Source organism: Barbus barbus (assembly GCF_936440315.1).
Source record: "Barbus barbus genome assembly, chromosome: 2".
In the NCBI taxonomy this organism is placed as follows: domain Eukaryota; kingdom Metazoa; phylum Chordata; class Actinopteri; order Cypriniformes; family Cyprinidae; genus Barbus; species Barbus barbus.
In genome coordinates this window covers 5,625,477-5,650,314 of record NC_136730.1, presented here as the reverse complement: position 1 = coordinate 5,650,314, position 24,838 = coordinate 5,625,477, and the positions used below count along the sequence as shown (strand labels likewise).

Below are 24,838 nucleotides of genomic sequence, written 5' to 3'. Positions count from 1 at the left end.
ATGAGATTTACCACTTTTTTGGTGCCTGTATTTTGATGTCCTGCATCCGATACCCAACCATTAGGATGTACTGGTCCAAAGCTTTGAAAATCACTGCCATCACTAACAAATTCACACGTGCCAGATTCTTCAAACTGAGGGGAGCAATAAAAGTGGTTATTGATCATGATGTGCCAGAAGACCTGAGAATGTCGGACAAATTCTGGAAGGTGAGGCCTTTTCTGGATCGGATTCTGCAAGGCTGCTTGTCTCTGAATCGACCTGATTGCGCATCTATTGATGAGCAGATGATTCCTTTCACGGGAGCCTGTCCGTACAGACAATATCTGCCAATGAAGCCAAACCCAGTTGACATAAAGAACTTTGTTTGTGCTACAGCAGATGGCATTGTGCTTGACTTTGAGCTGTATCAAGGCACAGGTTCACTGATTGGGAAGGTCGAAGAACCAGAGGGCCTGGGTTTGGGAAGCTTAGTCATCGAGCGTCTGTGCCAAACTCTGCATCGTGGCACAAAGGTGTATTGTGACCGGTTCTTCACCACCATCAAAGGTGCGCAACGAATGATGGAGAAAGAGCTGTACATGACTGGTACAATAATGAAGAACCGACTCGCTGAAGCGAAGCATAAGTTACCCAGTGACAAAGCCATGAAAAACGCAGGAAGAGGTACCTCATCAGAAGTTTCCGCTGAAGATGGAAAGTTGTGTGTAGTGAAGTGGTACGACAACAAACCAGTATTGCTGATGTCTGTTGTTCATGGTACACAGCCAGAAGACACCTGCCAGCGCTGGGACAAGAAAATGAAACAATATGTCACTGTCTCGCGACCAAGCATTATCCGTGAGTACAACATCAAGATGGGTGGAGTTGATTTGATGGATAGAATGATAAGTTACTATCGCATGAGCACCCGTACTAAGAAGTGGACAATGCGGATGGTAATGCACTTCACGGATCTGGCTTTAGCCAACAGCTGGCTACTCTACCGGAAAAGACCATGCAATATGTGGACCAAAGACAAGACCCATCCAGTTCCTTCAGTTCCGCATGGAAGTGGCTACGATCCTCTTGGCCCAGCATCACGGTGCAGATGCAGACCTTTCGACACAGTCAGAGGAAGAAGAAGATTCAAACCAGGGAGTGAAACGTCACGTGACAGAGTTGCCCCATGTCTCGGTCCGCAGGAGGGCTAATGCCCACCTCCCAGAGATGATCGGCCTGAAAAATGCAATGCGCTGCAGACAATTAGGCTGCACTGGAAGAACCCGAGTGCGTTGTATGACCTGCAAAGTGTTCTTGTGCTTGCAAACCGAGCGCAACTGTTACTCAGCCTTTCACACATAAGTGGTGGCAGTGATTCTCAAGTTGTGTATATGTTCCTTGGTTCCTCCATGTTCTCCGACTCCGTGAAGGTCAATCAATCAGGTGACCTCTGGGCCTCTGTAAGCAGGCCTGGTCCTTCAGTGCTCAGTTATCGCAGCCTTTAACATGTTCCCTTTTTTACATTACCAATGCAAAATGTCACATGAGCTACTGGTATTTCTTTTTTTCACTATGATGTTCAAAACACATTAGTAGCCTAATGCAAGAGTGGCTATTTAAAATGCTTTGAATGTTTTATATTTTGTTACAGACATACAATGTCATCCTGCAACTGTTTTGCAGCATATCAAATGTTCCAAACACTATTTTTAACTGTCCAAAATGGGCAAAAATGTAGTTTTTAATCTCTGATAGTCAAAACATGTTCAAAAAATATGTGTGTATGTGTTATTAATGCATTAAAAAACAGTCAGGACAAAAACTGCTGTGTTCAATGCAGAAATAAAGAGTTTTTCATTCTATTACACAAAGGTGACTTTATTGGGTTTTATGGAAATTCGGACCATGAATCCACATATGTGGACATCATTTTTCTCTAAAAGTACATCATATCAAAAGATGATACTTAGTTTTTATTCTAATTAGGTTCCAATAAGCCCAAATAGCAAAGAGAAATAAAAAATGCATGTAAAAAAACAGCTTGGGCCTTAAGAGGTTAGAGGAAGTAGACTGGGGTCCATACTGATCTATTAATGACACGCTGTCAAACACACAGGCTGTTTTATAGACTCAACACTTCCTGTACAAACACAAGGAAGAAAATTACTCCCACGTAAATTGTGGCATCCTGTCTTTTGTGATTTTTTTTGATAATATGGAAGATTATTAATTAATTTAGTTTCATTTCTTACAGAATTTAATAATCTTACACACAAAAGTATAATTTACCAAAAGCATGAATGTGGTTATGACTTTTTTATACTTACTGACAGTCTGTATTTTGTTGGTATATTAAATTTTGTACATGATTAATAAGCACATCAATGATCATTGTTTCTGTATAAATTATAAGAGCATACAAATCTCTCTTGTTAATACATGTACTTGATGATTTGTTAGGGAGGGACACGACATTCAGATTGAATGAGAAGGGATTAATTTCAGTGCTGCATCTAAGTTTTAATGAGTGCAAAACGAGAATGTGAGATCTGCAAGTGTGAGTGATTTATAATCTGCTGTTGTCATCTCATGCTCTCAGTGTGTGCATGAGGGCCTTTGTCTATGAACGTTTTATGTATGACAGGGTGCCCAAACTCAGTCCTGGAGGGCCGGTGTCCTGCAGAGTTCAGCTCCAACCCCAGTTAAACACACCTGAACCAGCTAATCAAGCTTGTATAGTGGGTGGTAATGGCGCAGTGGATAAGACACATGCCTTTGGTGTGAGAGACCCGGGTTCGAATCCACTGTGAGACACCAATGTGTCCCTGAGCAAGTAACTTAACCCCTAGTTGCTCCAGAGGCGTGCGACCTCTGACATATATAGCAATTGTAAGTCGCTTTGGATAAAAGCGTCAGCTAAATGAATAAATGTAAATGTATAGGCATACCAGAAACTTACCGGCAGGTGTGTTGAGGTAACACCTGAGCAGGACCCTGGCCCTCCAGATCTGAGTTTGGGCATCTCTGATGTATGATGATATTAGATTAGATCTTCCTGCTATGAAACATTTATATGATATTATTCAGTTTTTAATCAATACTGGGTCAGTCCAAGGGTGGTTTCACTATACAGTGGTTCAGGCTGTAGGATTGCTGAATGACTAAAGCAATGTTATCAGCATGATGGTATAAAACCTGAATATATACCCACCCACTGCTACTAATACCAACAATGGATACAGGTATAAGTGCGATTAGAATAGCAAAATATGTGGGAGAGCATTGCTGACTATATTGTACTGCAACAGGAATTCCAAATGGAAGATGGGTTTGGGACCGGAAAGCAAATGTCTTTCTTGGTATTCAGCTCTAAAACAAGTATTTTGATGGTCAAAACCATGGCATTAATCTTATTTTGCCACTTGATTAAAGTGTGAATTGTCACACCCACAGAGCAGTGGAAAACATGTCAAAGTACAACTGTCAGACATTCTTTCCCTCTCTGACGTGGGTTGACGAGAAATGAGAAATGACATTATGACCTCCATAAATAGAATTAGGATGAAACTAGTTAAGACACGCATTTCTTCTTAATTTGGTCACATCAGTTAATATCAACATGTTTAAAGTACTTGTTAAAAAAGGCAGATAATATACTTCTTAACCATAATTGGATAAATTTCATGTTTGCTGCCTTCTTGTTGTCAGATTTGTGATGCCGTTTGAATTTGTGAAATAATGATGTAATATTTGAAGTCTTGTATGGAAAAAAAAATATTAATCATGCACAAAACCTCCAAAAGTCATTTGTGAATATGTCTGTGAGTTATTATTTCCTAACTGAAAACGTCCTGAAGCAACTTGAATATTTCCAAACTATTTTTGCTGCTGTTGTTTCATATGCCTATTGAATCATGCCATGACAATAAAGCATTAGTATATATGTGAAAAAATAAATAAAAAATAAAACGATTTGCTTCCATTTATGTTATTGTAACAAACGCTTGCAGGCAGTACCCAAAAAATGATTAGCTTTATTCATCTGTTCAAAAAAAAAAAAAAAAAAAAATCTGTGTAAAAAACCCCTATGTAATGACATATGTGATCAGGTGCTGAGTTTGAGCTTTAATCGGGGGTTTTGTATCAATAATGCAGCGAAACGTGGGAAGCAACAGTGACCGGAGATGAAGGACAGACTGGTGTGTCGTGTGCTTCAAGCTGACCGAAACAACGTCTGAATAAAACACTCCACAAATCCCTCCGCGATGTTTCTTTCATTAAAGACATTGTCAAAGTGTTTGTTAAAAACAAGGATGACACATTCAAATATTCACCACCGTTAATACACAAAATAACATGAAAAGTACACGCAACCTTGTCCATTACCGTGCACACGCCGTGGATTTGATCGGACGGTATTAAAATAAATGTTCACTTCAAGCAATCTTTGGTCTCTAAATAAAGTTCAGTACCTCTACTCGATGTATACGTTGGTTTTACTCGACTAAATTACTTAACAACTTCAATTTTATTCAAAATATGAAAGGAGAAAACACAAGCACCGGTCGCTCGTGGAGAAGCACAGACACTGAACAGAGCTGGTTGAGTCTACACGGTTCTCATGCTGTGGTTAAATCCGCAGCGCCGCCCAGCAGCGGCTCATTCGAAGTTGTTTACAGTCAGAGTCTGAGTCCAGATTAGTTCAGAGATATCATGGCAGAAACCGCTCCAGCAGCTACCGCGACCAAAGCGGCCAAGAAGAAATCAGCAGCTAAACGCAAGAGAACGGGTCCGAGCGTCGGCGAGCTCATCGTCAAGGCTGTGTCCGCGTCTAAGGAGAGGAGCGGTGTGTCTCTCGCCGCCCTGAAGAAAGCGCTCGCTGCCGGTGGCTACGATGTGGAGAAGAACAACTCCCGCGTCAAGATCGCCGTCAAGAGTCTGGTGACTAAAGGCACTCTGGTCCAGACCAAAGGAACCGGCGCCTCCGGCTCGTTCAAGCTCAACAAGAAACAAGTCGAGACCAAGACAAAACCCGCCAAGAAAGTCGCTTCCAAAGCCAAGAAGCCCGCAGCCAAGAAACCCGCAGCAAAGAAGCCCGCAGCTAAGAAACCAGCCGCCGCTAAGAAGCCCAAAGCCGCAGCCGCAAAGAAGCCCGCCGCTAAGAAATCTCCGAAGAAGGCCAAGAAACCCGCTGCTAAAAAGGCAACGAAGAGCCCCAAAAAAGCAAAGAAACCAGCAACTCCTAAGAAAGCAGCCAAGAGCCCTAAAAAGGCCAAAGCAGCCAAACCCAAAACGGCGAAACCTAAAGCTGCCAAGCCTAAAAAGACAGCAGCCAAAAAGAAATAAACTGTCTTTTGAATGTTTTAACAAAACGGCTCTTTTAAGAGCCACCCACTAATTCAAAGTAGAGAGCATTATTTCCTCGTTTATCTGCCCAATGATGTGTCCTTGTGTAATTTGGACAAAAATAAGTTACATACAGTTTAAAGTCAAACTATTATTATTCTTGACAATTAAGTAAATAATAGGTAAGGCAGGGTTATTCGTGTAGAAAATTTAATAAGAAAAAATGCTATATCCTCCTGAGACCCAGCTCTGGAGTTGTTGTCTCTGTAGTGGACATTCTATTTTAGTGAATTTCTCTGAGACTCATGTCACGGTTTTAAGTCTGGATGTCCTGAACAGAGCACATTCAGGGCTTTATAGAGATACTAAATGATTGGTAGTTTCACCATCACCACACCCTCTCCTAGCTCTTTAAAGATGGGTACATTTCATTTAGTTAAACATTTTACATCCTTACAGAAATATGATTATATTTTGTAATTGTCATTTAAATCTGAATAATTTTCTAATTGTTTGTCATAAAGCAACATCTCAGGAAAATGTTATGGGTTTCAAATTCAAATATGACTTCCTGTTGATTTCATACATGTCCACTGTAGAGGACACCAGGACTAAAAGCATGCTATTACGCATTTTGGGAGACATAACAATTGAATAGGAAAAATAAATTATATATCTATTTTGTTATGAAATATTAGATATTATTATGAAAATCTGGTCAATTATTACTCCCATTATGACAATTGTTTTTCAACATGCTGTCCCAACAGAAACACATTAATATGCAAATTTGATACAGTATAGATACATTGTGTTTAAATGGAAAACCAGTTTATGGAAATTTGTACACACATATTGCATAAAACAAAATGGTATATCAAATCATTTTGTTATATATTTTATAACATAGTTGAGAATCATCCTTAAACAAAGTTTAGAAGAAAAAAATCCTGAACCTAAAAATGTATTGGTGATTTAAAAAAAATCCCATTGTTTTAGCCTTTTTGATGTCTATTCATGCCATTTTAATTTTAGAAAAACTTAGTCCTAGTGTCCTCAACAGAGAACATAGAAAAAAATATTAATAAAATAAAATTTTTCAAAAATGTTAATTTGAATTTTTTTTCTAATGCTCTAAACAATGTAATGACATGAAAAAAATACTAAATTCACAAAGCTTTTTTTTTGGGGGGGGGGGGGGGGGGGGGGGGTCTCAGGAGGATATACATGTCATAAATATCCTGAAATAAAAAGAAAGCGAAATAAAGGTACACAAAAGATGCTAATACACGTTTAAACTAACTATAGAGAGTTGTAAACAGCTGAAGGAGGTTGGGTTTGGAGGGAGGTTCACTGATTGGCTTAGAATCTGTTCAGACTCCAGCCAATAAGAGAGTAGTACACTTTCTTTTTAAACTCACATCGCAGCCTTGAGCCTTGTGTATTATTCTTCGTTTGAAATAGTCTTAATCTACAATGAGTGGAAGAGGTAAAACCGGTGGAAAGGCCCGCGTTAAGGCCAAGACTCGCTCCTCCAGGGCGGGACTGCAGTTCCCCGTCGGTCGTGTTCACAGGCTCCTCCGCAAAGGCAACTATGCCGAGCGCGTCGGTGCTGGGGCTCCGGTTTATCTGGCCGCTGTGCTCGAGTATCTGACGGCTGAGATCCTGGAGTTGGCTGGAAACGCCGCTCGGGACAACAAGAAGACCCGTATCATCCCCCGTCACTTGCAGCTGGCGGTGCGCAACGACGAGGAGCTGAACAAACTCCTGGGCCGAGTGACCATCGCTCAGGGCGGCGTGCTGCCCAACATCCAGGCCGTGCTGCTGCCCAAGAAGACCGAGAAACCCGCCAAGACCAAATAAACTGAGTAAAGTCTTCAAACCAAAGGCTCTTTTAAGAGCCACCTAATTTTTTCTGTTAAGAGTGGTTTTCTTCTATCCAGTCTATGAGTTTGTAAAAACACAGATTGAAATCTATCTATTTTAAAAGTATTTGAAACCGTTTATTTCTTCTCTAAAGTTAAATGTAACGTTACATGTGTTTCCTAAACGAGTAATATGTCATGTTGCTCTAATCTTCAATACTACAGAGAATTTAGTGTATCCTGAAAATACGCTCTTGACCTGGCCAAAGGGACATAAGCGGGTAAACTGATAAATTATTGAATAGTTTGTATGTAGTTCTACTTGTCCAACTCCACGCATTCAGGAAAGTAAAAAACAATCCGGATATTTTTTAGGCGGGAACCACAAACTGTCGTCTCTTGTTTGAAAGCATGAGACGCACATTCATTGGTCAACTGTCTTTTGGAAACGCCAGACAGTAACCAATCAAATACCTTTAAATGTCACTGTTTGAAGTGTTGCTGTGAAGTAATGGCGAGGACCAATCAAACCGCTCGTTTAAATCCAGCTACAAACCACAAAGGCTCTTTTAAGAGCCGCCTTAATGTATCTTTGAGATGTGATTTCCATTGACTTACGTGAACTACTTTCTTGTGTAAAGTCTATTTAATTTAGGTGTTGAGTTTAGACGACTTAAAACTTAATTTGGCTTTAATTTCATGTCAGCTATATACCAAAACACAATTATGCAATATAATGAGAGCAAACGTCACTTCAACGTTTGAAAAACAGGCAGTGTATTCGATCTACTTTCAAAACCATACCATTCTCTGCTTTATGGAGAAAGATGGCTACTATGTTGGAAACGACCTTCTTAATTCAAATTTTTTTTTATTAGCAAGTTTATGATATTCTCAACTACTAATGCAAAAAAAAAAAAAAAAAAAAACCCGAAGAAACTTGATCATAGACTGTCACTTATGTCTGCTTCATTTCCCCCACGCGGCCGTTTATTCCTGAGGGAGGGGCAACAGAGTATCGGGGCGAGAAGTCTGAACCTTTCTAGCCTATTCGGCAAATCTCAAAATGTTTGTTCGGTGCTGCTAACGGAAGTCAATGTGCTCGAATTCGTGTTGAGAAGATTTTGTATGGTCTTATTTATTTCCGCATTCAAACATGAGAAGGTAGACGTAGATTTGAATAAGGCCTAGAGGATGACGTTTAGTACCGGCCATGATTGTGGTTTCAACTAGGTCCTCTAGTCAAGCATAAAACGTTCACCTCTTGGTCTTTTTCATACGCTTTCTTTGGTTTTGAACGGAACGGTCATATCAGACATGTCTGAAAGAGTAAAAGGCGGTAAAGGGCTCGATAATTGCCCGTTCACACCGTCGCTGGCAAGAGTATCAAAGTGTCCGGAAGTCATTAATTTTCAATGTGAGCCGGCGGCGAGTAATGGTAATGAAAGGGTTTATGGTATTGAGCTATGATGCGGTTGGGCGGCACCCAATCGGAATGTAGGAAGTCCTCCGCTTGAGAGGGTTCCAGAGAACACAGTCCTGTAATCTTTGGTTCCGACCACATTAGTTCCCAAGCATTTTAGCGCTAGAACGCGTTTTTAATCGGAAATGCAATTAATTTGCTCAAAACAACACCGATTTGACCAGTTGCATTTAGGCTACACTTCAACCAGGACAGTTTGGATTGTAGGTTGCTCACAAATTAATGTTAATGTTAAAGACCTAGGCTAGTAAACGTCTGCTATAAACTACATATTGAAATTAGACTAATTTAGCACTTGATCTTGAACACAAAAACACAACACACAAATGGCTTTTATTGGTTTATTTCGTTAGCAAACATGTAACTATAATTAAGTTCTTTCCATCGATCAATATCTTACTTTCACAATAACAATATATCATGAGGTTAACTTATACCCTACTTGTGGTCAGTCTGCAGATCAGTGTGTAACTCTGTCGGCGAGTCTAGCGTGTTCTGGGTCCGTGCAGCAGTTTGCTAGCGAGTTTGTAAATGGTCTGTGTTCGTATTTGTGAAATGTAACTTCTGACGTGCCAAGATGGGTTTTGCCTGATACTTTTAATGGTAACATCCCAACAACACATTATTATTCTAATTGCATTGAATACATTTAAGTGTGGTTAAAAAATGGTATTTGCAAAATTACACAATGTACGTGTAGTGTGTTGTGAAGCCAATGGCCGCTTTTTAGTCCGACTCCCCTGTTAAAATGCTACAGAATCTGCAGCATCTGTAGTTATTGTGCGTTACTTCTTGTGTTTGTCATGCAATTACATCGAACCATGAAACTGTTAGCAATATTTCATTTATTATTACATCTCCGCAAAAAGCGGGAAAATTAAACAAAGACACAGAATCGGATGGTAGATGAGAAACATAAGGCGATGGGCGGGACTAACACTTTAAAGAAACTGATTGGCTTCAAAGAATCAAAGAAATTGTAATGTGGCCAATCAACACATTATGTGGGTTGGTCCAATCGAGTTACCCAATCACAGACCGGCATTTTCCCTTCTGAAATTAGCATACAGCAGTGAATAAAAGTAGGTGTGTTCCAGCAGTCGATTATTCAAGTTTAGTTTTTCTGAACTGAGTACCATGCCTGAACCCGCGAAGTCCGCGCCCAAGAAGGGCTCAAAGAAGGCCGTCACCAAGACCGCCGGCAAAGGAGGAAAGAAGCGCAGAAAGTCCAGGAAGGAGAGCTATGCTATCTACGTGTACAAAGTGCTGAAGCAGGTTCATCCTGACACCGGGATCTCCTCCAAGGCGATGGGCATCATGAACTCTTTCGTCAACGACATCTTCGAGCGCATCGCCGGTGAATCGTCTCGTCTCGCTCACTACAACAAGCGCTCCACCATCACATCGAGAGAGATCCAGACCGCCGTGCGTCTGCTGCTGCCCGGGGAACTGGCCAAACACGCCGTGTCTGAGGGCACCAAGGCTGTGACCAAATACACCAGCTCCAAGTAAAGATCAGCTCATCTGATCAGACACACAAAGGCTCTTTTAAGAGCCACCCATACTGTCTTTAAAAGAGCTTCCTACTTTTTTCTTTTCATGAACGCTTAGAATTCGGGGTTTGACGCCCAATAATAGACTTGGTAGGAACTTGTCTTTTGATTAAAACGTCCTGGTGTTGTAAATATAAAGGATTATTATATTTTATCCACAGTAATTTCACACTTGACTTGTACAAATGTCACTTTGTGTCATTACAGTGTATACGTTTTTCTCTATTCTCCAAAATCGGAGGTGAAATGTGACAACATGCCCCGCTGGTGGGGTACATTGTAACACCTGAGAGGCAAGTTGTAACATGACTGTATGGCAGCTTAAAACGTTATCTGATCTCATGAAAAAAGATATACAAGGCTAACTAAAATATTTTGTCACCATAAATCAAATAAAATAATGGCATTTTTTTTAAGTATTAAAACTGATCTGATTTTGGAGTTTGACCATTTACATGTCTTAAAATTTCTTAACATTAAACATTGACTGTTAGTCTTTATTCACCTGTTTCTCAAAATTTATTAGTGTAAATTACATAACCAATGTCATAGAATAGCATAGTTTAATAAAGGCAGGGCCCCATCTTCAGAACTGGAATTTAAGACTGGTTAGTGTCTTCTGCTAGTTATCAAAGCATTGAAAAATATCTAAATGATAAATAACAGATTGGAGATTAAAATAATAGCAGATTTGTCTAATTTTAATGAATAATAAAAACTGAGATGAGAAATTTACTTAAGCCAGATATTTAATTTTATTATGGTAAAATTAACAGATTAATTAACAGAAATTAACAAAATACAACACAATTGTCTGGCTTTAATGATAATTACAATTTACATATGATTTCTATAATTATAATATTATTTATATGATTATTACTCCATTACACACAAGCACTTTTAGATGAAAAGCATTTATTTTAAATTAATATATACAGATATATGTAATATATAAATAAGTGGTAGAATCAACAGATAACACTTGAAAATGGCTACATGTGACCTTGCATGTTTGAGGCTCTATCAGTATATATTATCAACTGTATAAACTAACTTCATAAGGTTCACTTGTGACTGCACTGATAGAGCAAAGTAATTTCCTTTATTTGTCCTCTTTCATGGACAGGTACTTCAGTGGAAATGCGTTTAAATTCCTCATATTCTTCAATCTCTTAACTTTTAACAAAAGAGTTTCGAATCTCACTGGCTCTCTGGCGAGAAGTGAATCACACTTGCTCTGTGTTGTGATTGGCTGTTCGCCGCTGATGTCACACATTCATGTGCACGCGCTCCATTACCACAGGATCAAGCCTGAGTTGACAGAGAAAGTTGATGATTAGTTTCATGGTACCAACAAAGCCAGATTGGAGTGGATTGGTTTTGTCAACTCAAAACTCATCCTATAACTCTGAATTTGTTCATCTACCATCATGATACAGGCCCCTGGCCATAGGTAAACAAAACTAAACCGAAAAATACAAAACAGGCGTTCACTTTTAAAGAACAGTAAAACATCACAAAGGCATGATAACAGCACTAACTTTTTAGGATAACGAAAATATATAAAAGCAGAACAACAAAAGTAAAATATCAAGTTTAATGACATAAATGATATAAAGTATAAATCAAACATGCTGCCAAAAAAAAAAAACAACAAAAAAAACAATGTACAGTCTTTTTGGTAACACTTTAGAATAGGGAACACTTATTCACTGTTAACTACGATTTTTCCCACAATTAATTCCTAATTTGTTGCTTATTAATAGTAAGATAGTTGTTAATTTAGGTATTGGGTGGGATTAGGGATATAGAATAAAGTCATGTAGATTAAGGCATTAATATGTGCTTAAATACAACTAATAAATAGCTAATATGCTTGTATAATGCTTGCTAATAAGCAACTACTTAAGTGACCCTAAAATAAAGTGTTACAGTCTTTTTAAACGTTAATATCAGATTGAAGTTTCTTCCTCTGTTACAGCATACTGGCTTTGGTCTTCAGCAGATGGAACTGTGAAATACACACACACACACACACACAAATATAACTGAACATATGTTTTGTTTCCACTGCAGTTATTCTTTTCATGAATGACTGTCAACTGTTGAAAACATTGATCCATAACATGTAAAAAAACAGTAAGGTTTGTCTGTCAGTGAATGTGAATGGTTTGGGAAAAGACACTCAGATGGAGAGAGACGGATCAGCTCTGTAGCTTTTGAACAGCAGCACGACTGCCGACAGCAGATACGGACAAGCTGCCAGAAGAAAACTGAGGATCCTGAAGACAGAAATCTGACCTGAGCGTGACCCTGAAAAACACAGAAAACCAAACAAACACAAGCACATCATTGAGCAACATGTCAAACATCGGCATCTCTACATTAAAGGGATAGTTCACCCAAAAATGAAAATTCTGTCATTAATTACTCACCCTCATGTCTTTCCAAACCCGCAAGACCTTCGTTCATATTCAGGACATAAATTAAGATATTTCTGATGCATCTTGTGAGCTCTCTGACCCTCCCATAGACAGCAAGGATCCTAACACGATCAAGGCTCAGAAAAATGACAGCATTGCATGACGGTGGGGGTAAGAGCTACAGGTCTGTAGTCACTGAGGCTACTGACAGGTGATTTTTCAGGAATAGGCACAATGATGGAGAGAGAGAGGTTGAAGATGGAGGTAGGGGACCAGATGCCAGCTGTGGTGCAAAGATGTTCGGCTGTTTTCAACAAGTCTTTTACACTACTAACTTTTGATTCAAAGTCGCAATCAATTCTTCTGCGCAGTGTTCTCATTGACATCACAGATGAGTGTGGGCTAAGTCCCCGAATCAATTCAATAAATTCCTTCTGCTCAACTGTTGAGAGTGGATGTATCCCTTGAACAACATATAGGAAACAATCAGCTCATCTAATCTTCTTTGCCAGGTAAACAATGCAACATAGATGGGAGACTGTTTATTATTATCATGCATGAAATTAAGTGAAACATTCACAGTTTTAAATATAGCAGTTCATAGAAATGTTATGGAACAAGAACAAAACAGTAAGATTGTTATATATAATTGGTTAAGCTAATTATAAATAGGCACAGTGAATGAAGAAACTACATAGACCTACTGACTTTTAATTCCTTGCCTCATCTCTGCTCTCTCTGTCATTCTGTCACCACAATCTCTTTCTTTCTTGAGTGCTTGCTTCCTTGCTGGCAATTACAAATATATTTATGTAGTGCAAAATAGCAGCCTATTTCTGATCAGGTTACAATGCAGTCTATTACGGTGGTGAGCACTATTATATGTAAAACTGTGGTAACCTTTTCTGCTTTCTGGCAAAGAATAGGGATGGGCAATATGACCAAAATCTTATTTTTACTTCACAGTAACAATATATATCGGTTTCACAATTCTTAATACAAGTTTTGATAGCACAACAAAAACTAATTGAATTTCAAATTTATTAATTTTTTTCTTTGCAGGTGGTACAATGCTTTTAAGTATAGTAACTTTTATATTTATTTAAGGTAAAGTTTTCTTCTATATAAAGTTTATTAAAAATATTTTTGTTTTATTCATTTAGGCAAGTTTATTTATATAGCGCATTTCATACACAGTGGTAATTCAAAGTGCTTTACATAAAAGAAAGTGAAATAGTCATTAAAAATAATAATCACAGCAATAAAAACAAGGAATTAAATAAAAAACAAAGCAAGGAATTTAAAACAAACATTAAAACTCTTCCGCAAAAAAACGTCCAAAACACCGAACTATTCCACTACTTCACTTTGACCTTCATAAACCTAACAAATAGAACTCAGAGGTCCTGCTTTCAACTGATTAACCAACACACTTGTCTTTCTTTGCCCACATTCTCTTTACCACCACAGCACTTACTTTAACCTTCTGTTTAAACTTTTAAAATGATAAAAAATTGATTTAAAATGAATTTAAAACAGTTAAGGATAGAGAATGATTATACATAAAATACAGTGCAGTCAGTTCGGACGTAGCACAGAGCTCATTCAACAAATGCACAGCTAAACAGATGAGTTTTGAGTCTAGATTTAAATGTGACTAATGTTTAGCACATCTGATCTCTTCTGGAAGCTGGTTCCAGCGGTATAATAGCTAAAAGCAGACTCCCCTTGTTTTGTGTGAACCCTTGCTATTTCTACTGACTCCTAATGATCTGAGTGGTCTGTTCGGTTTATGTGATCATATCTGCAGTGTATTTGGGTCCTATGCCCTTGAGTGATTTATAAATGAGTAATAGTACTTTAAAATCAATCCTAAATCTAATTGGAAGCCAGTATCTAATGGTCTTCTTGGGAAGGCCGGTGAGGAGACCATTACAGTAATCCACCCAGCTGGTGATAAAGGCATGAACAAGTTTCTCCAAGTCTTGACTGGAAACAAAACATCTAATTCTTGCAATGTTTTTGAGATGATAGTATGCTGATTTAGTTACTGCTTTGATATGACTACTAAAACTAAGGTCTGTCTCCAGAATCACCCCAAGATTTCTGACTTGATTTTTAATTTAGATTAATTTAACACTATTTACCCAACGTTTTTTTTTTTTATAAACTATATTATCTATATTATCTCTATATTATCGCAGACGATAGGGTACAACGGGGCTAAAGGCCCACCTTAAGAAAAAAATGTGATTCACTGCGCGTAAAATGTATAATTGCCGAAAAAATATATAGGCCTACATTGTATTGAACATTAATGGAGCAACAGATTTTGTGTGAAAATAAATCATTCAAGTTATTTTGTTTAAAAATCTTATAAATGTATGAGGTGGCGGGCCTTTTACCCCACACATGGGGTAAAAGGCCCACGGTAGTGATACAAATACCTCAGCTAAAATAATGTTTTGTTTAATAATGTCTATGTTAATACTTGTTCAAAACAATCACTTTAGCAAAGTTTGAACTGTTTTCTGCTTAATTTGAAAAATAATAATAATAATAATAATTTTTTTGTTCAATAAATACTCTGTCATTAAAATATGTTAATATGAAAAATATATTTTAAAATACAGAAACAAAATCATTTTAATAAGTAAAGATTCTGAAAGTATTGAAGTATTGTCTTAAGCCCCGTTGTACCCTATATATGGCACACCCCTAGTGCTCCTATTTACTTATTTACCCACTTAGTGTAAATAGCATCTATCGCTAAAAAATATGCTATTTGCACTTAGTTACAGTTTTTGAAATATAATCAGTTATTTCATTCATACAGAGTGAAAAATTGGTCTCTATTGTTAACTAAATAAGTGATCTAAAACAGGCAACTGGTGACCAAAACCAACAACAAAAACATTTGCCAAGGGTACGTTCAAGCTCAGACTCCAAAGTTTTGCTACGGTTTCCGGGTTGAACGACATGTTTCCTGGAAACGGTGTGTAACGGTGTTTGAGATACGTTCTTGTTTGGTGGGTGTGTCAAAAATGTCAGCCCAATCAGCAGCAACATGTATATAAACCACACGATATTAAAGAGACAGATCGCACAATGGTCCAAGTAAAGTCTGTGTCCGCTGCAGCTCGGTTTACACAACAATTAAAGATATTAGAAGACATGTTTGTCTAACAGTTTTATAGTAACAATATAGCATATCAATATGATGAATTTGTAAGTAAGTGTAATTAACATCAAAATAAATTTCTAAGAGCAAGTATAGCCTATTGTTTGCAATATAACTGACATAATAAGAGCACAAGTATAGATCTAACTTCTTTAAGTCTGTCTAAATATCATGTAGCAATTGCAATGTATTCTGGTCCATATCCTGTCCTTAGCAAGGTGTGCTGATTAATGTAACATAAAAATACTATACATATTTAGTTATTTTGCTATTGTATTGTGGAGTGACACTTTCATAAACATTAATATTACAATATCATAGCACAACAACAGTGATCAGCAATAATGATAAGCCTAATACTCACAATAAAAATATCAAGGTCATATAATCATAACACAGCCTTGGAGGTAAGAAGTGGATTATCCTTCACCTGAAATGTTAGTCTTTTCATCCTGAAATGCGAGGCAAATGTTGATCACAATAATTAGGAACCACAGTTTCCACAAATCCCTTCACTCGATTAGGATGTCCTCTTTTATTCTGGACGGCAAGGGCAGTGACTGTAAAATCGAGTGTATTTTGCATAATTTTCCATCAGGCTCCGAAAATTCTTCAAAAAGAATACAAAGAATGGCCTTCTCAGCTGCTATAGGTGCAACTCTTGCGTCATCAGAGCAGGGTGTTCAACGCATCGCCGTTTCTGTTTAATAAACGTTCTGCATCGTTTTGTCGAGGCTGAACACAGCCCAAGTGTTCACTACTGGAAAAACAGACAAACACCACGTGATTATATCAAGAACTGCCGTGAGACTGGGTTGTAGCATCACTTAATTTTTTTTTTTTTTTGACAAAAGGAGCATAGCATAAAAAAGCAGAATAACACACTAAAATTGTTGTTTAATGAAAGAATAAATGATATGAGGTAAATCAAATATACAATTTTTTAAAAACATGTTAATATCAGGTTGAAGTTTCTTCTGTCACTGCGTACTGGATTTGGTCTTCAGTGGATGGAACTGTGAAATACACACAAAACACACATATATGAATATATATGCAGACCTTAAGCCAAAAACTCATCACCAAACACCAATGACTTGTATAGACACTATATGGACAAAAGTATTGGGACACCCCTTTCTTTAGAACAGAAGAAGGCACTAACAAAATATGTGGCAACAAAGATGGACACATAATTAACATATTTAAAAACTGTATTTCCATCTCTGTTGCAACAGTTTTGAAAGCGTCTAAAATGACTGTACCCATATACAAACCATTGGTGTTTGGGGATGAGGTTTTGGCTCAAGGTCTGCATATAAAGTCACACCAGAGGAGTTCAGCTGGGATCAGGACTTGGCTTTCTGCAGACCAGTCAAGTTCTTCCACACTGACTCAATCAATCATGTCTTTTTGAACCGTGTCTTAAACACAGAGACACTGTCATGTTAGAATAGAAAAGGGTCCTGTCCAAACTGTTGCTATAAAATTAGAAACACACAATTCCCTAGAATATCATTATATGCTTAAACATTAAGATTTGTACTCATAGAAATTACTAAAGTAGTCAAACATGTCCATTAGAAGGGGGCGACCCAATACTTTTGAAAATATAGTGTGTGTATATATATATATATATATATATATATCATTTCTTAATAAACGAAGGAGGGGGAGAGATCAGACAGATGTTTTACCTCTCGCTCTGTAGCATTTGAACAGCAGCACGACTGTCGACAGCAGATACGGACAAGTTGCCAGAAGAAAACCGAGGATGCTGAAGAAAATCTGACCTTCTGGCACTGAAAAACAGATGGAGAAGCAAATGGAAAAAACAGCTGTATACTGAAGGCCTAGTGTACATAAGTATAACTTTTTCACAAACTAAATTAGCTTAACATTGTCTACATATGCAAACTGTTTATTTGCTTTAATCAAAAACTATGTTCCTTAATGATAACAGACAATGCTGAAGAATGAAATGTAGGCCAAATTTAGCCTTGTATGCATTTATGGTAATTTAATTCAATTTTCTTAAGGAGAAATATCAATCTACTCCTCACACCAAAATGCTGTACTTGACACTAACCACATATGAGCGCATTTCGATTAATTCCTAGTTGATTTTAAAAGAAAAAATAATTAATTGTGACGGGAACGCCACTAAAATGCTTGATCTGATTTTAATGCTGTCGAGTGAGTACAGTAATTACAGCACTCGTAATATTACTGAATGATATGATGTTGGTTATGACGTGATGATTTCACTTGTAGTTAGCAACTATAACAGCACAATATGCAGTATTTTCGACGTGATTTGACACTTTTGTTCATGTTATGTGAAATAATAAACACAGCTGTCAGTAACTGATCACACATGAATAAAATCTCCTCAGCTGACAGAGACTGAACTCCACTGACTCTCACCTCTGACTGAGATCCAGCTCTTGGGTGACTGTCCTCTCTCTGTTTTACAGGAGTAGAAACCCTCATGTGACTTTGAGACAGTCGTGATGTTCATCTCTCCTGTCGTCTGATTCTGGACGAGTGATCCGTCTTTATAGAAATCAGCTCTGAGGATCGGGGAGTTTGTAGATCGATGTAAACAGTGTAGAGTCAGAGTATGTCCCTCAATCACAGGATCAACAGAACTCTCCAGAATCACATCACCATCTACACAAAAAATGCAAAAAGTAAGAACATATCAAAAGGATTCATAGGTGAAAATGCAAAAAAAAAAAAAAAGCTTTTTTGAGAAATCAAATTTCCCTTGATGTAAGAGTTCATTGTAAAACATCCTGTGAGTTTCAGTGGTCAGAACGTCCTTGTCTAGTTCAAAAACAGCTTTTATTGAAACCAAGCTCAGAAAATGACTTGCTTCATATTTTGTCACATTATGACGTAATAGTGCAACAAAAGATCGCCTCTGCAGAATCAGATCAACGCCTACTTCTACATCATCACGTCTTTGGCACCAACTTTTGCCGTCTGGTCGACGCTACAGAGGTCTGAGAACCAGAACGACCAGACACAGGAACAGTTTCTTCCCTCAGGCAATCCATCTCATGAACACTTGACAATAAACGTGGAACACACAACTAGATATTATACATTATTTATTCACCACACATTCATATTTGTGCCCACAGCCATATCACCCTGTAGCCCAAGACTGGTTGCCCACTGAAGCTAAGCAGGGTTGAGCTGGTCAGTACCTGGATGGGAGACCTCCTGGGAAAACTAGGTTGCTGTTGGAAGAGGTGTTAGTGAGGCCAGCAGGGGGGCTCACCCTGCGGTCTGTGTGGGTCCTAACGCCCCAGTATAGTTGATGGGGACACTATACTGTCAAAAAGCACCATCTTTCGGATGAGACGTTAAACCGAGGTCCTGACTCTCTGTGGTCATTAAAAATCCCAAAAGAGTAGAGGTGTGACCTCGGCATCCTGGCCAAATTTCCCCATTGGTCTCTGACCATCATGGCCTCCTAATCATCCCCTTACATTGATTGGCTTCATCACTCTGTCTCCTCTCCACCAGTAAGCTGGTGTGTGGTGGGCGTTCTGGCGCACTATGGCTGCCGTCGCATCATCCAGGTGGATGCTGCACACTGGTGGTGGACGAGGAGACACCACCCCTCACAATGTAGAGCGCTTTGAGTGCTTAGAAAAGCAGAAAAGCGCTATTTAAATGTAATGAATTATTATTATTATATATATTTTTTTCATTTCAAATTTGCACATATCAGAAATGTACACACATAATTGTCTATATTATATATAGTGTTTTTGCTATTTTGTACATTGCCTTTTTGGATATTTGTATATTATTATTTTATTACCTGTGTCCTGTCCTGTTGCTGTCTTTCTGTTGCACTGTGGAGCTTCTGTCACTACAACAAATCCCTCGTATGTGTAAACATACCTGGCCAATAAAGCTCATTCTGATTCTGATATTCCCAAGGATCCTAATGCTAGGAAAGTGCTTTTATACCTACAACTAGCTGTCTCAGTAGCACATTATTTGTTTGTTCAGTTCTCTGTGGACTCGTTGGTAAATCAGTTGCAGTTTAGGTGAAGGTTTTGCAAACAGACTTTTACTGTAAGATATGGACCTGACAGTAATACCATAACATGTAAGTAACCATGTTCATTCTAATGCCTGATCTTAAATTATATTCAGAAAGCGATCAAAGAATGCTCCTTTTATAATCAGTGGAGTTCACTATCAATGACGCAGTCTACACTGCAAAATGAATCTCTTATTTACATTGTTTTTACACTGTTAGTTATGATGAAAGCATTTGTGAAAGTTCAAAACTAGTTGCAATGACGAGATCACTGCATTTATGTGCTCAACAGTCTGTCATCAGCTACATTGCTCATCGCTGTAACCTTTCATGCAACAGGAGTATAACAGATAAGAATGGAGAAACTCAATTAGTCATGTAGTGCTCAGAAACAGGACTCACCATGTACAGTGATGTTGAGAGGATGACGTTTCTCTCCAGATTCAGACTGACACCAGTAAACTCCAGAGTCAGATGTGCTGAGAGAGACGATTCGACATGTAGATCCTGTTTGTTTTGAACAATCTTCTGTGTTTCTGTCTGTGTATCTCCTCACTGTCCATCCAGCAGAGTTACTCTGATCCTCACAGCTCAGAGAGAGAGAGTCAGACGAGAAGTGTTGACTTCTGCTGGGACGGACCTCCAGAGACACTGAAGGAGAAACACCTGAGACAGAGATGAAACTCAGTTAAACATGCTGCTTGAATAATTTAAGATGCACTTATAAAGACGTTTCAGATTTTCAGTATTACAACAATTGTAAATTGAATGTGAACGTGTATTATTATACTCTGAGTATGTTAGGTTACAGAAAAAATATTTAGGACAAATTGCATGTAGGGGAAGTCGTGGCCTAATGGTTAGAGAGTTGGACTCGTAATCCAAAGGTTGCGGATTCGAGTCTCTGGCCGGCAGGGATTGTAGGTGGGGGGAGTGAATGTCCAGTGCTCTCTCCACACTCAATACCACGACTGAGGTGCCCTTGAACAAGGCACCGAACCCCCAACTGCTCTGAATGACTAATTTGCTGTTAAATTCCTCATATGAATGTCTGCATGACGTATAATTTAGTTTAGACAGTTTGCATGAATTTTAGCGCCCGTTGTATGAAAATGATCATTGCGAGATATTGACGAAGTAAACGAGTTTCTTAGAGTTGTGAGTTGAGGACGCGAGGGCTCATCCTCCATGTTGCCAGTTCCAGCTATTAATAGCGTTTTTAGATTGGTCTTTTCCACATAATTTGACACTTTAGAAAGTTAATAAAGTAGGAAGTTGTAGTTTAGGGTCAGCGATATCTTTATCTTATTTGCAAACGATTTGAAATAATTTTTGGTTTATTTTCATTTATTTTTAGTTTTTAATAGCAATTTCTGGAAACACTGCGATCGCCGGCACTCAAACTGACAGTAATCAAAAAAGCCTGTGGACAGGTTATGACAGGATACGACATTCGGTATGGGAAACGCAAAAATATCATGATATTATCTGTCAGAAACGTTATCAACGCAGTCAAAAACAGCATTTAACACTAGTACACAGATCTATAGAACAAGTAGGTTACATACTGAGATGAAATACGCAAACACTAGCCACGAAGAAGTCTATGCTACATGTCATTCAGTATAGTAGCTAAATTTTCACAAATCATGTTATAAACATTGATAAGAGCACTAGACAAAGTTATCAGCTATAAAGCAATGGTTATTAATAAAAACTATAACCGTAAAATATTGTTGCATGCATAATAAACAACTGATAAAATTATCCACCCCTAACTACAGTATTAACAAATTTTGATGCAATAAATAGGGTATGATTTAAAAATCATCATCCCTCCAAAACAGAGAAAACATCTTTCACACACATCTACATGTCTGTCTCTTTTAAAGTGTTTACAGTGTAGGCTATATAATGAGTTTTTATTAATAATGAGTTATTTATTATAGCACAATTCTTTAACCCCCAATGTCAGTTTTAATGAACAATAATAGCCATTGTAAAAGTATAAGTACAAAGTATAAGAAAGTATAAGAGGAAATAAAGACAAAAGCACACAATTCAGTCAAACGTATGCTGCAGAGTCAGTGCTGTAAGTTAGGTTACTATGTAAAGTTCAAAATAAATATAAAGTTAAACTTTGTGCTCAGTCAAAATGATATTACCAGGAATAAATAATAGATTCATGTGACCACGAATGCCAGTTAAATATACACAAAACAAACTGTATCTCATGTTTAATCTCTACAGAGACATCAGAGCCAGCGGTAAATGTCGGAAGGACTAGCCGAGCGTAAGGCTGCTCGAGGCGGATACATGAGCACTGAGCGCCCGGTGATCGCCTGCAGCTTCGAAATCGGCATAGCAAATTTTCAAATGGGTGCTATATATTTATAAATAAATGTGACGGTTCCCGTTACTGACTTTTCGGGCACTGATTGGCGGTTCAATCTCTGACTCATGTTAATCGCCAGTTTATTGAGTGCACCTGCCGGTGTGGTTTAGACGCCCTTTAAAAGAGAGTACCATCAGAGATATGGAGGCTCGGTTTTGGACTTGGATTTTGGGTTGTGTTTGGTTTAATTTGATTTATGTTGTTTGAACATCTTGACATCGCTACAACAGCACATTACATTAACATTCAGACACCCTGCTTTTGTAAGAGAACTGTTGTGTGTGTGTCATGTGTTCCTGCCTCTTGTGCCCATATTTGGTTTGTTTCCTGTTCTCGTTTCATGTAATTAGTAGTTTATTCGTGTCCAGCCGTGTTCGTTAAGTTACCTGTGTATTTATAGTCCTGTCTGTGTTGTGCCATTTTGTCTGGTCTACTCGTTACTTCCCGGTGTTTGATGTCTGCCATGCCTTGTCCTGTCCTACCCTGATGTCCTAGTAAAGTATTATTTGAGTTTACATCCTCGTATGCGTGTTCCTTGTTCCTCCCTGCTGTGTGCACCGTGACAGAAGACCAGACCAGTACAGTAAGCGTCGTCCCTTCACCGCGTTTTGTTTTGTCCAGTTTTCTAGTGTTTTTTTTGTTCCTGTGTTTGGTGTTTTTGCCCGCCGTTTGCGGGAGTCAAGCCCGCCGGATCGCCGCTGACTCAATGCCCGCCGGATCGCCGCTGACTCCAGCTCGCCGTGCGCGGGGTATCATGCCGCCGTCCGCGGCTCAAGGACCCCGCCGTTCGCGGGAGATCACGCCGCCGTTCGCGGCTCACCGACCCCGCCGTTCGCGGGAGATCACGCCGCCGTTCGCGGCTCACCTTGGCCACTATTTCGCGGGGAAAGCCAACCCGCCGTCCGAGGTCACTCGGCCCGACACCGGTTGGGGCTGCCTCCAGCCCACCGGTCCCATGCCGTTGGGATGGTCAGCCGGCCGGCTGCCACCGTTGTGGTAGTGGCAGCCGGCTGCCGCCGTATTGACCAGTGACCGAGGTCTTTTTAACTTGTGTCTAGCCCCGGAGGGCTCCTGATACCCCCAACATCCCCAGGGAAATTTTTGGGGGGGGGTAGTAGGGTTCCGGCTGTAGGGGCCGGGCCGAGAGGGGTCCGAGGCCAAGGCTCCGTAGACCATCTGCCTTGGCCTTCTGTGCTCCCTGCACCGCCATGGTCACCTGAGCCCCTGGCTCCACCATGGCCTCCTGGGCTCTCCTGGGTCTCCGCTGGTCTCGTCCAGCTCTCCTGGGTCTCCGCTGGTCTCGTCCAGCTCTCATGTGTCTCTGCTGGTCTCGTCCAGCTCCGCTGTGTCTCCGCTGGTCTCGTCCAGCTCTCCTGTGTCTCCACTGGTCTCGTCCAGCTCTCCGTCTGTCTGTTCCGCTCTGGAGGTCCCTGTCCTGTGTTCCGGTCCGTGTCTGTCCTGAGAGGCCTCCAGAGCGCCCACCCCCCCCTCCCCGATGGAACTGTTAAGGCTCGGGACGAGCCTTTCGGGAGGGGGGGAGTAATGTAAGAGAACTGTTGTGTGTGTGTCATGTGTTCCTGCCTCTTGTGCCCATATTTGGTTTGTTTCCTGTTCTCGTTTCATGTAATTAGTAGTTTATTCGTGTCCAGCCGTGTTCGTTAAGTTACCTGTGTATTTATAGTCCTGTCTGTGTTGTGCCATTTTTGTCTGGTCTACTCGTTACTTCCCGGTGTTTGATGTCTGCCTTGCCTTGTCCTGTCCTACCCTGATGTCCTAGTAAAGTATTATTTGAGTTTACATCCTCGTATGCGTGTTCCTTGTTCCTCCCTGCTGTGTGCACCGTGACAGCTTTACATGCTGATGTTTTCAGAAATATTGTTATTTTTGTTGTTTTGTTTATTATAATGTTTTATTTTGGGTTTAATAAAGCCTTTCTTTATGGAGCTTTATGTTTGCGTGCGTCCCTCCTTTTGTTGCTTCCACTCAGTGGAAACGAGCCATTAGTGAAGATCAAATGCATCATAAATTAGCCAGCTGGTGGAGCTAGAGAATTAGTTTACCAACATTTATTAAGGGCTACACAGACTTACATGGAAGTAATTAGAGGGGCACAGACACTCCAGGAATCTATGCATATTAGGTGTATGGTCACCAAAGAAAACATGTTCTGATGATCGTTTTATTACATATGAAATAAACTTAAAATTGAGGTGTTGAAAGATAATTTGACTCACCAGTGATCCACAGTATCTGTGTGTAGTTTGTGTAATAGGCCGGTCGTCCTCTCTCTGCTCTGCACGTATAAACTCCTGTGTGCTGTAGAGCAGCAGGACTGAGAGTGTAAGAGCCTCCAGCTCCTCTGCTGCTGTCTGACAGACGATCATCATCTCTGAACCAGCTGAACGTCCAGCCTGTAGAGGAGCCTGTAACCTCACAGATCAGAGTCACTGAGTCTCCTTCAGTCAGCCACGGCTGTGGAGACACTCGCACTGCTGCCTGAGCTTCAGCTGAACAAAACATGACCAGTTATAGAGAGAGAAG

The 24,838-nt window shown here is 39.4% G+C and overlaps 4 protein-coding genes across 9 annotated transcripts in view; 3 read left to right on the top strand and 1 right to left on the bottom strand.

The window, feature by feature from the left end:
* Window positions 1-4,647: 4,647 nt before the first annotated feature.
* Window positions 4,648-5,328, top strand: LOC306843029 (histone H1-like; the record flags this gene model as incomplete). The annotated part of the gene is made up of 1 exon (XM_079374269.1): window positions 4,648-5,328. Exon 1 carries the CDS (start codon window positions 4,696-4,698, stop codon window positions 5,326-5,328), a length of 633 nt encoding a protein of 210 aa, XP_079230395.1. The 5' UTR covers window positions 4,648-4,695.
* A 1,476-nt stretch (window positions 5,329-6,804) lies between these two features.
* Window positions 6,805-8,095, top strand: LOC306843040 (histone H2A-like; the record flags this gene model as incomplete). The annotated part of the gene is made up of 1 exon (XM_079374276.1): window positions 6,805-8,095. One exon carries the CDS (start codon window positions 6,805-6,807, stop codon window positions 7,189-7,191), a length of 387 nt encoding a protein of 128 aa, XP_079230402.1. The 3' UTR covers window positions 7,192-8,095.
* Window positions 8,096-9,813: 1,718 nt separating this feature from the next.
* On the top strand, window positions 9,814-10,188 carry LOC306843051 (histone H2B; the record flags this gene model as incomplete). The annotated part of the gene is made up of 1 exon (XM_079374286.1): window positions 9,814-10,188. One exon carries the CDS (start codon window positions 9,814-9,816, stop codon window positions 10,186-10,188), a length of 375 nt encoding a protein of 124 aa, XP_079230412.1.
* A 6,376-nt stretch (window positions 10,189-16,564) lies between these two features.
* Window positions 16,565-24,838, bottom strand: part of LOC306842985 (Fc receptor-like protein 5) — a 51,718-nt gene continuing 43,444 nt past the window's right edge. For 5 of the 6 annotated variants that reach the window (XM_079374239.1, XM_079374236.1, XM_079374238.1 and 2 more), the window contains 5 exons: window positions 24,532-24,804; window positions 20,305-20,568; window positions 18,264-18,509; window positions 17,534-17,638; window positions 16,683-16,852 (listed from right to left, as the gene is read on the bottom strand). In XM_079374239.1, the coding sequence (XP_079230365.1) occupies window positions 16,797-16,852; window positions 17,534-17,638; window positions 18,264-18,509; window positions 20,305-20,568; window positions 24,532-24,804 (944 nt within the window). In that variant the 3' untranslated portion in view covers window positions 16,683-16,796. Of the gene's footprint in view, window positions 16,597-16,682; window positions 16,853-17,533; window positions 17,639-18,263; window positions 18,510-20,304; window positions 20,569-24,531; window positions 24,805-24,838 lie in introns of those variants that run through there. The other variant, XM_079374237.1, reaches the window with a different exon arrangement.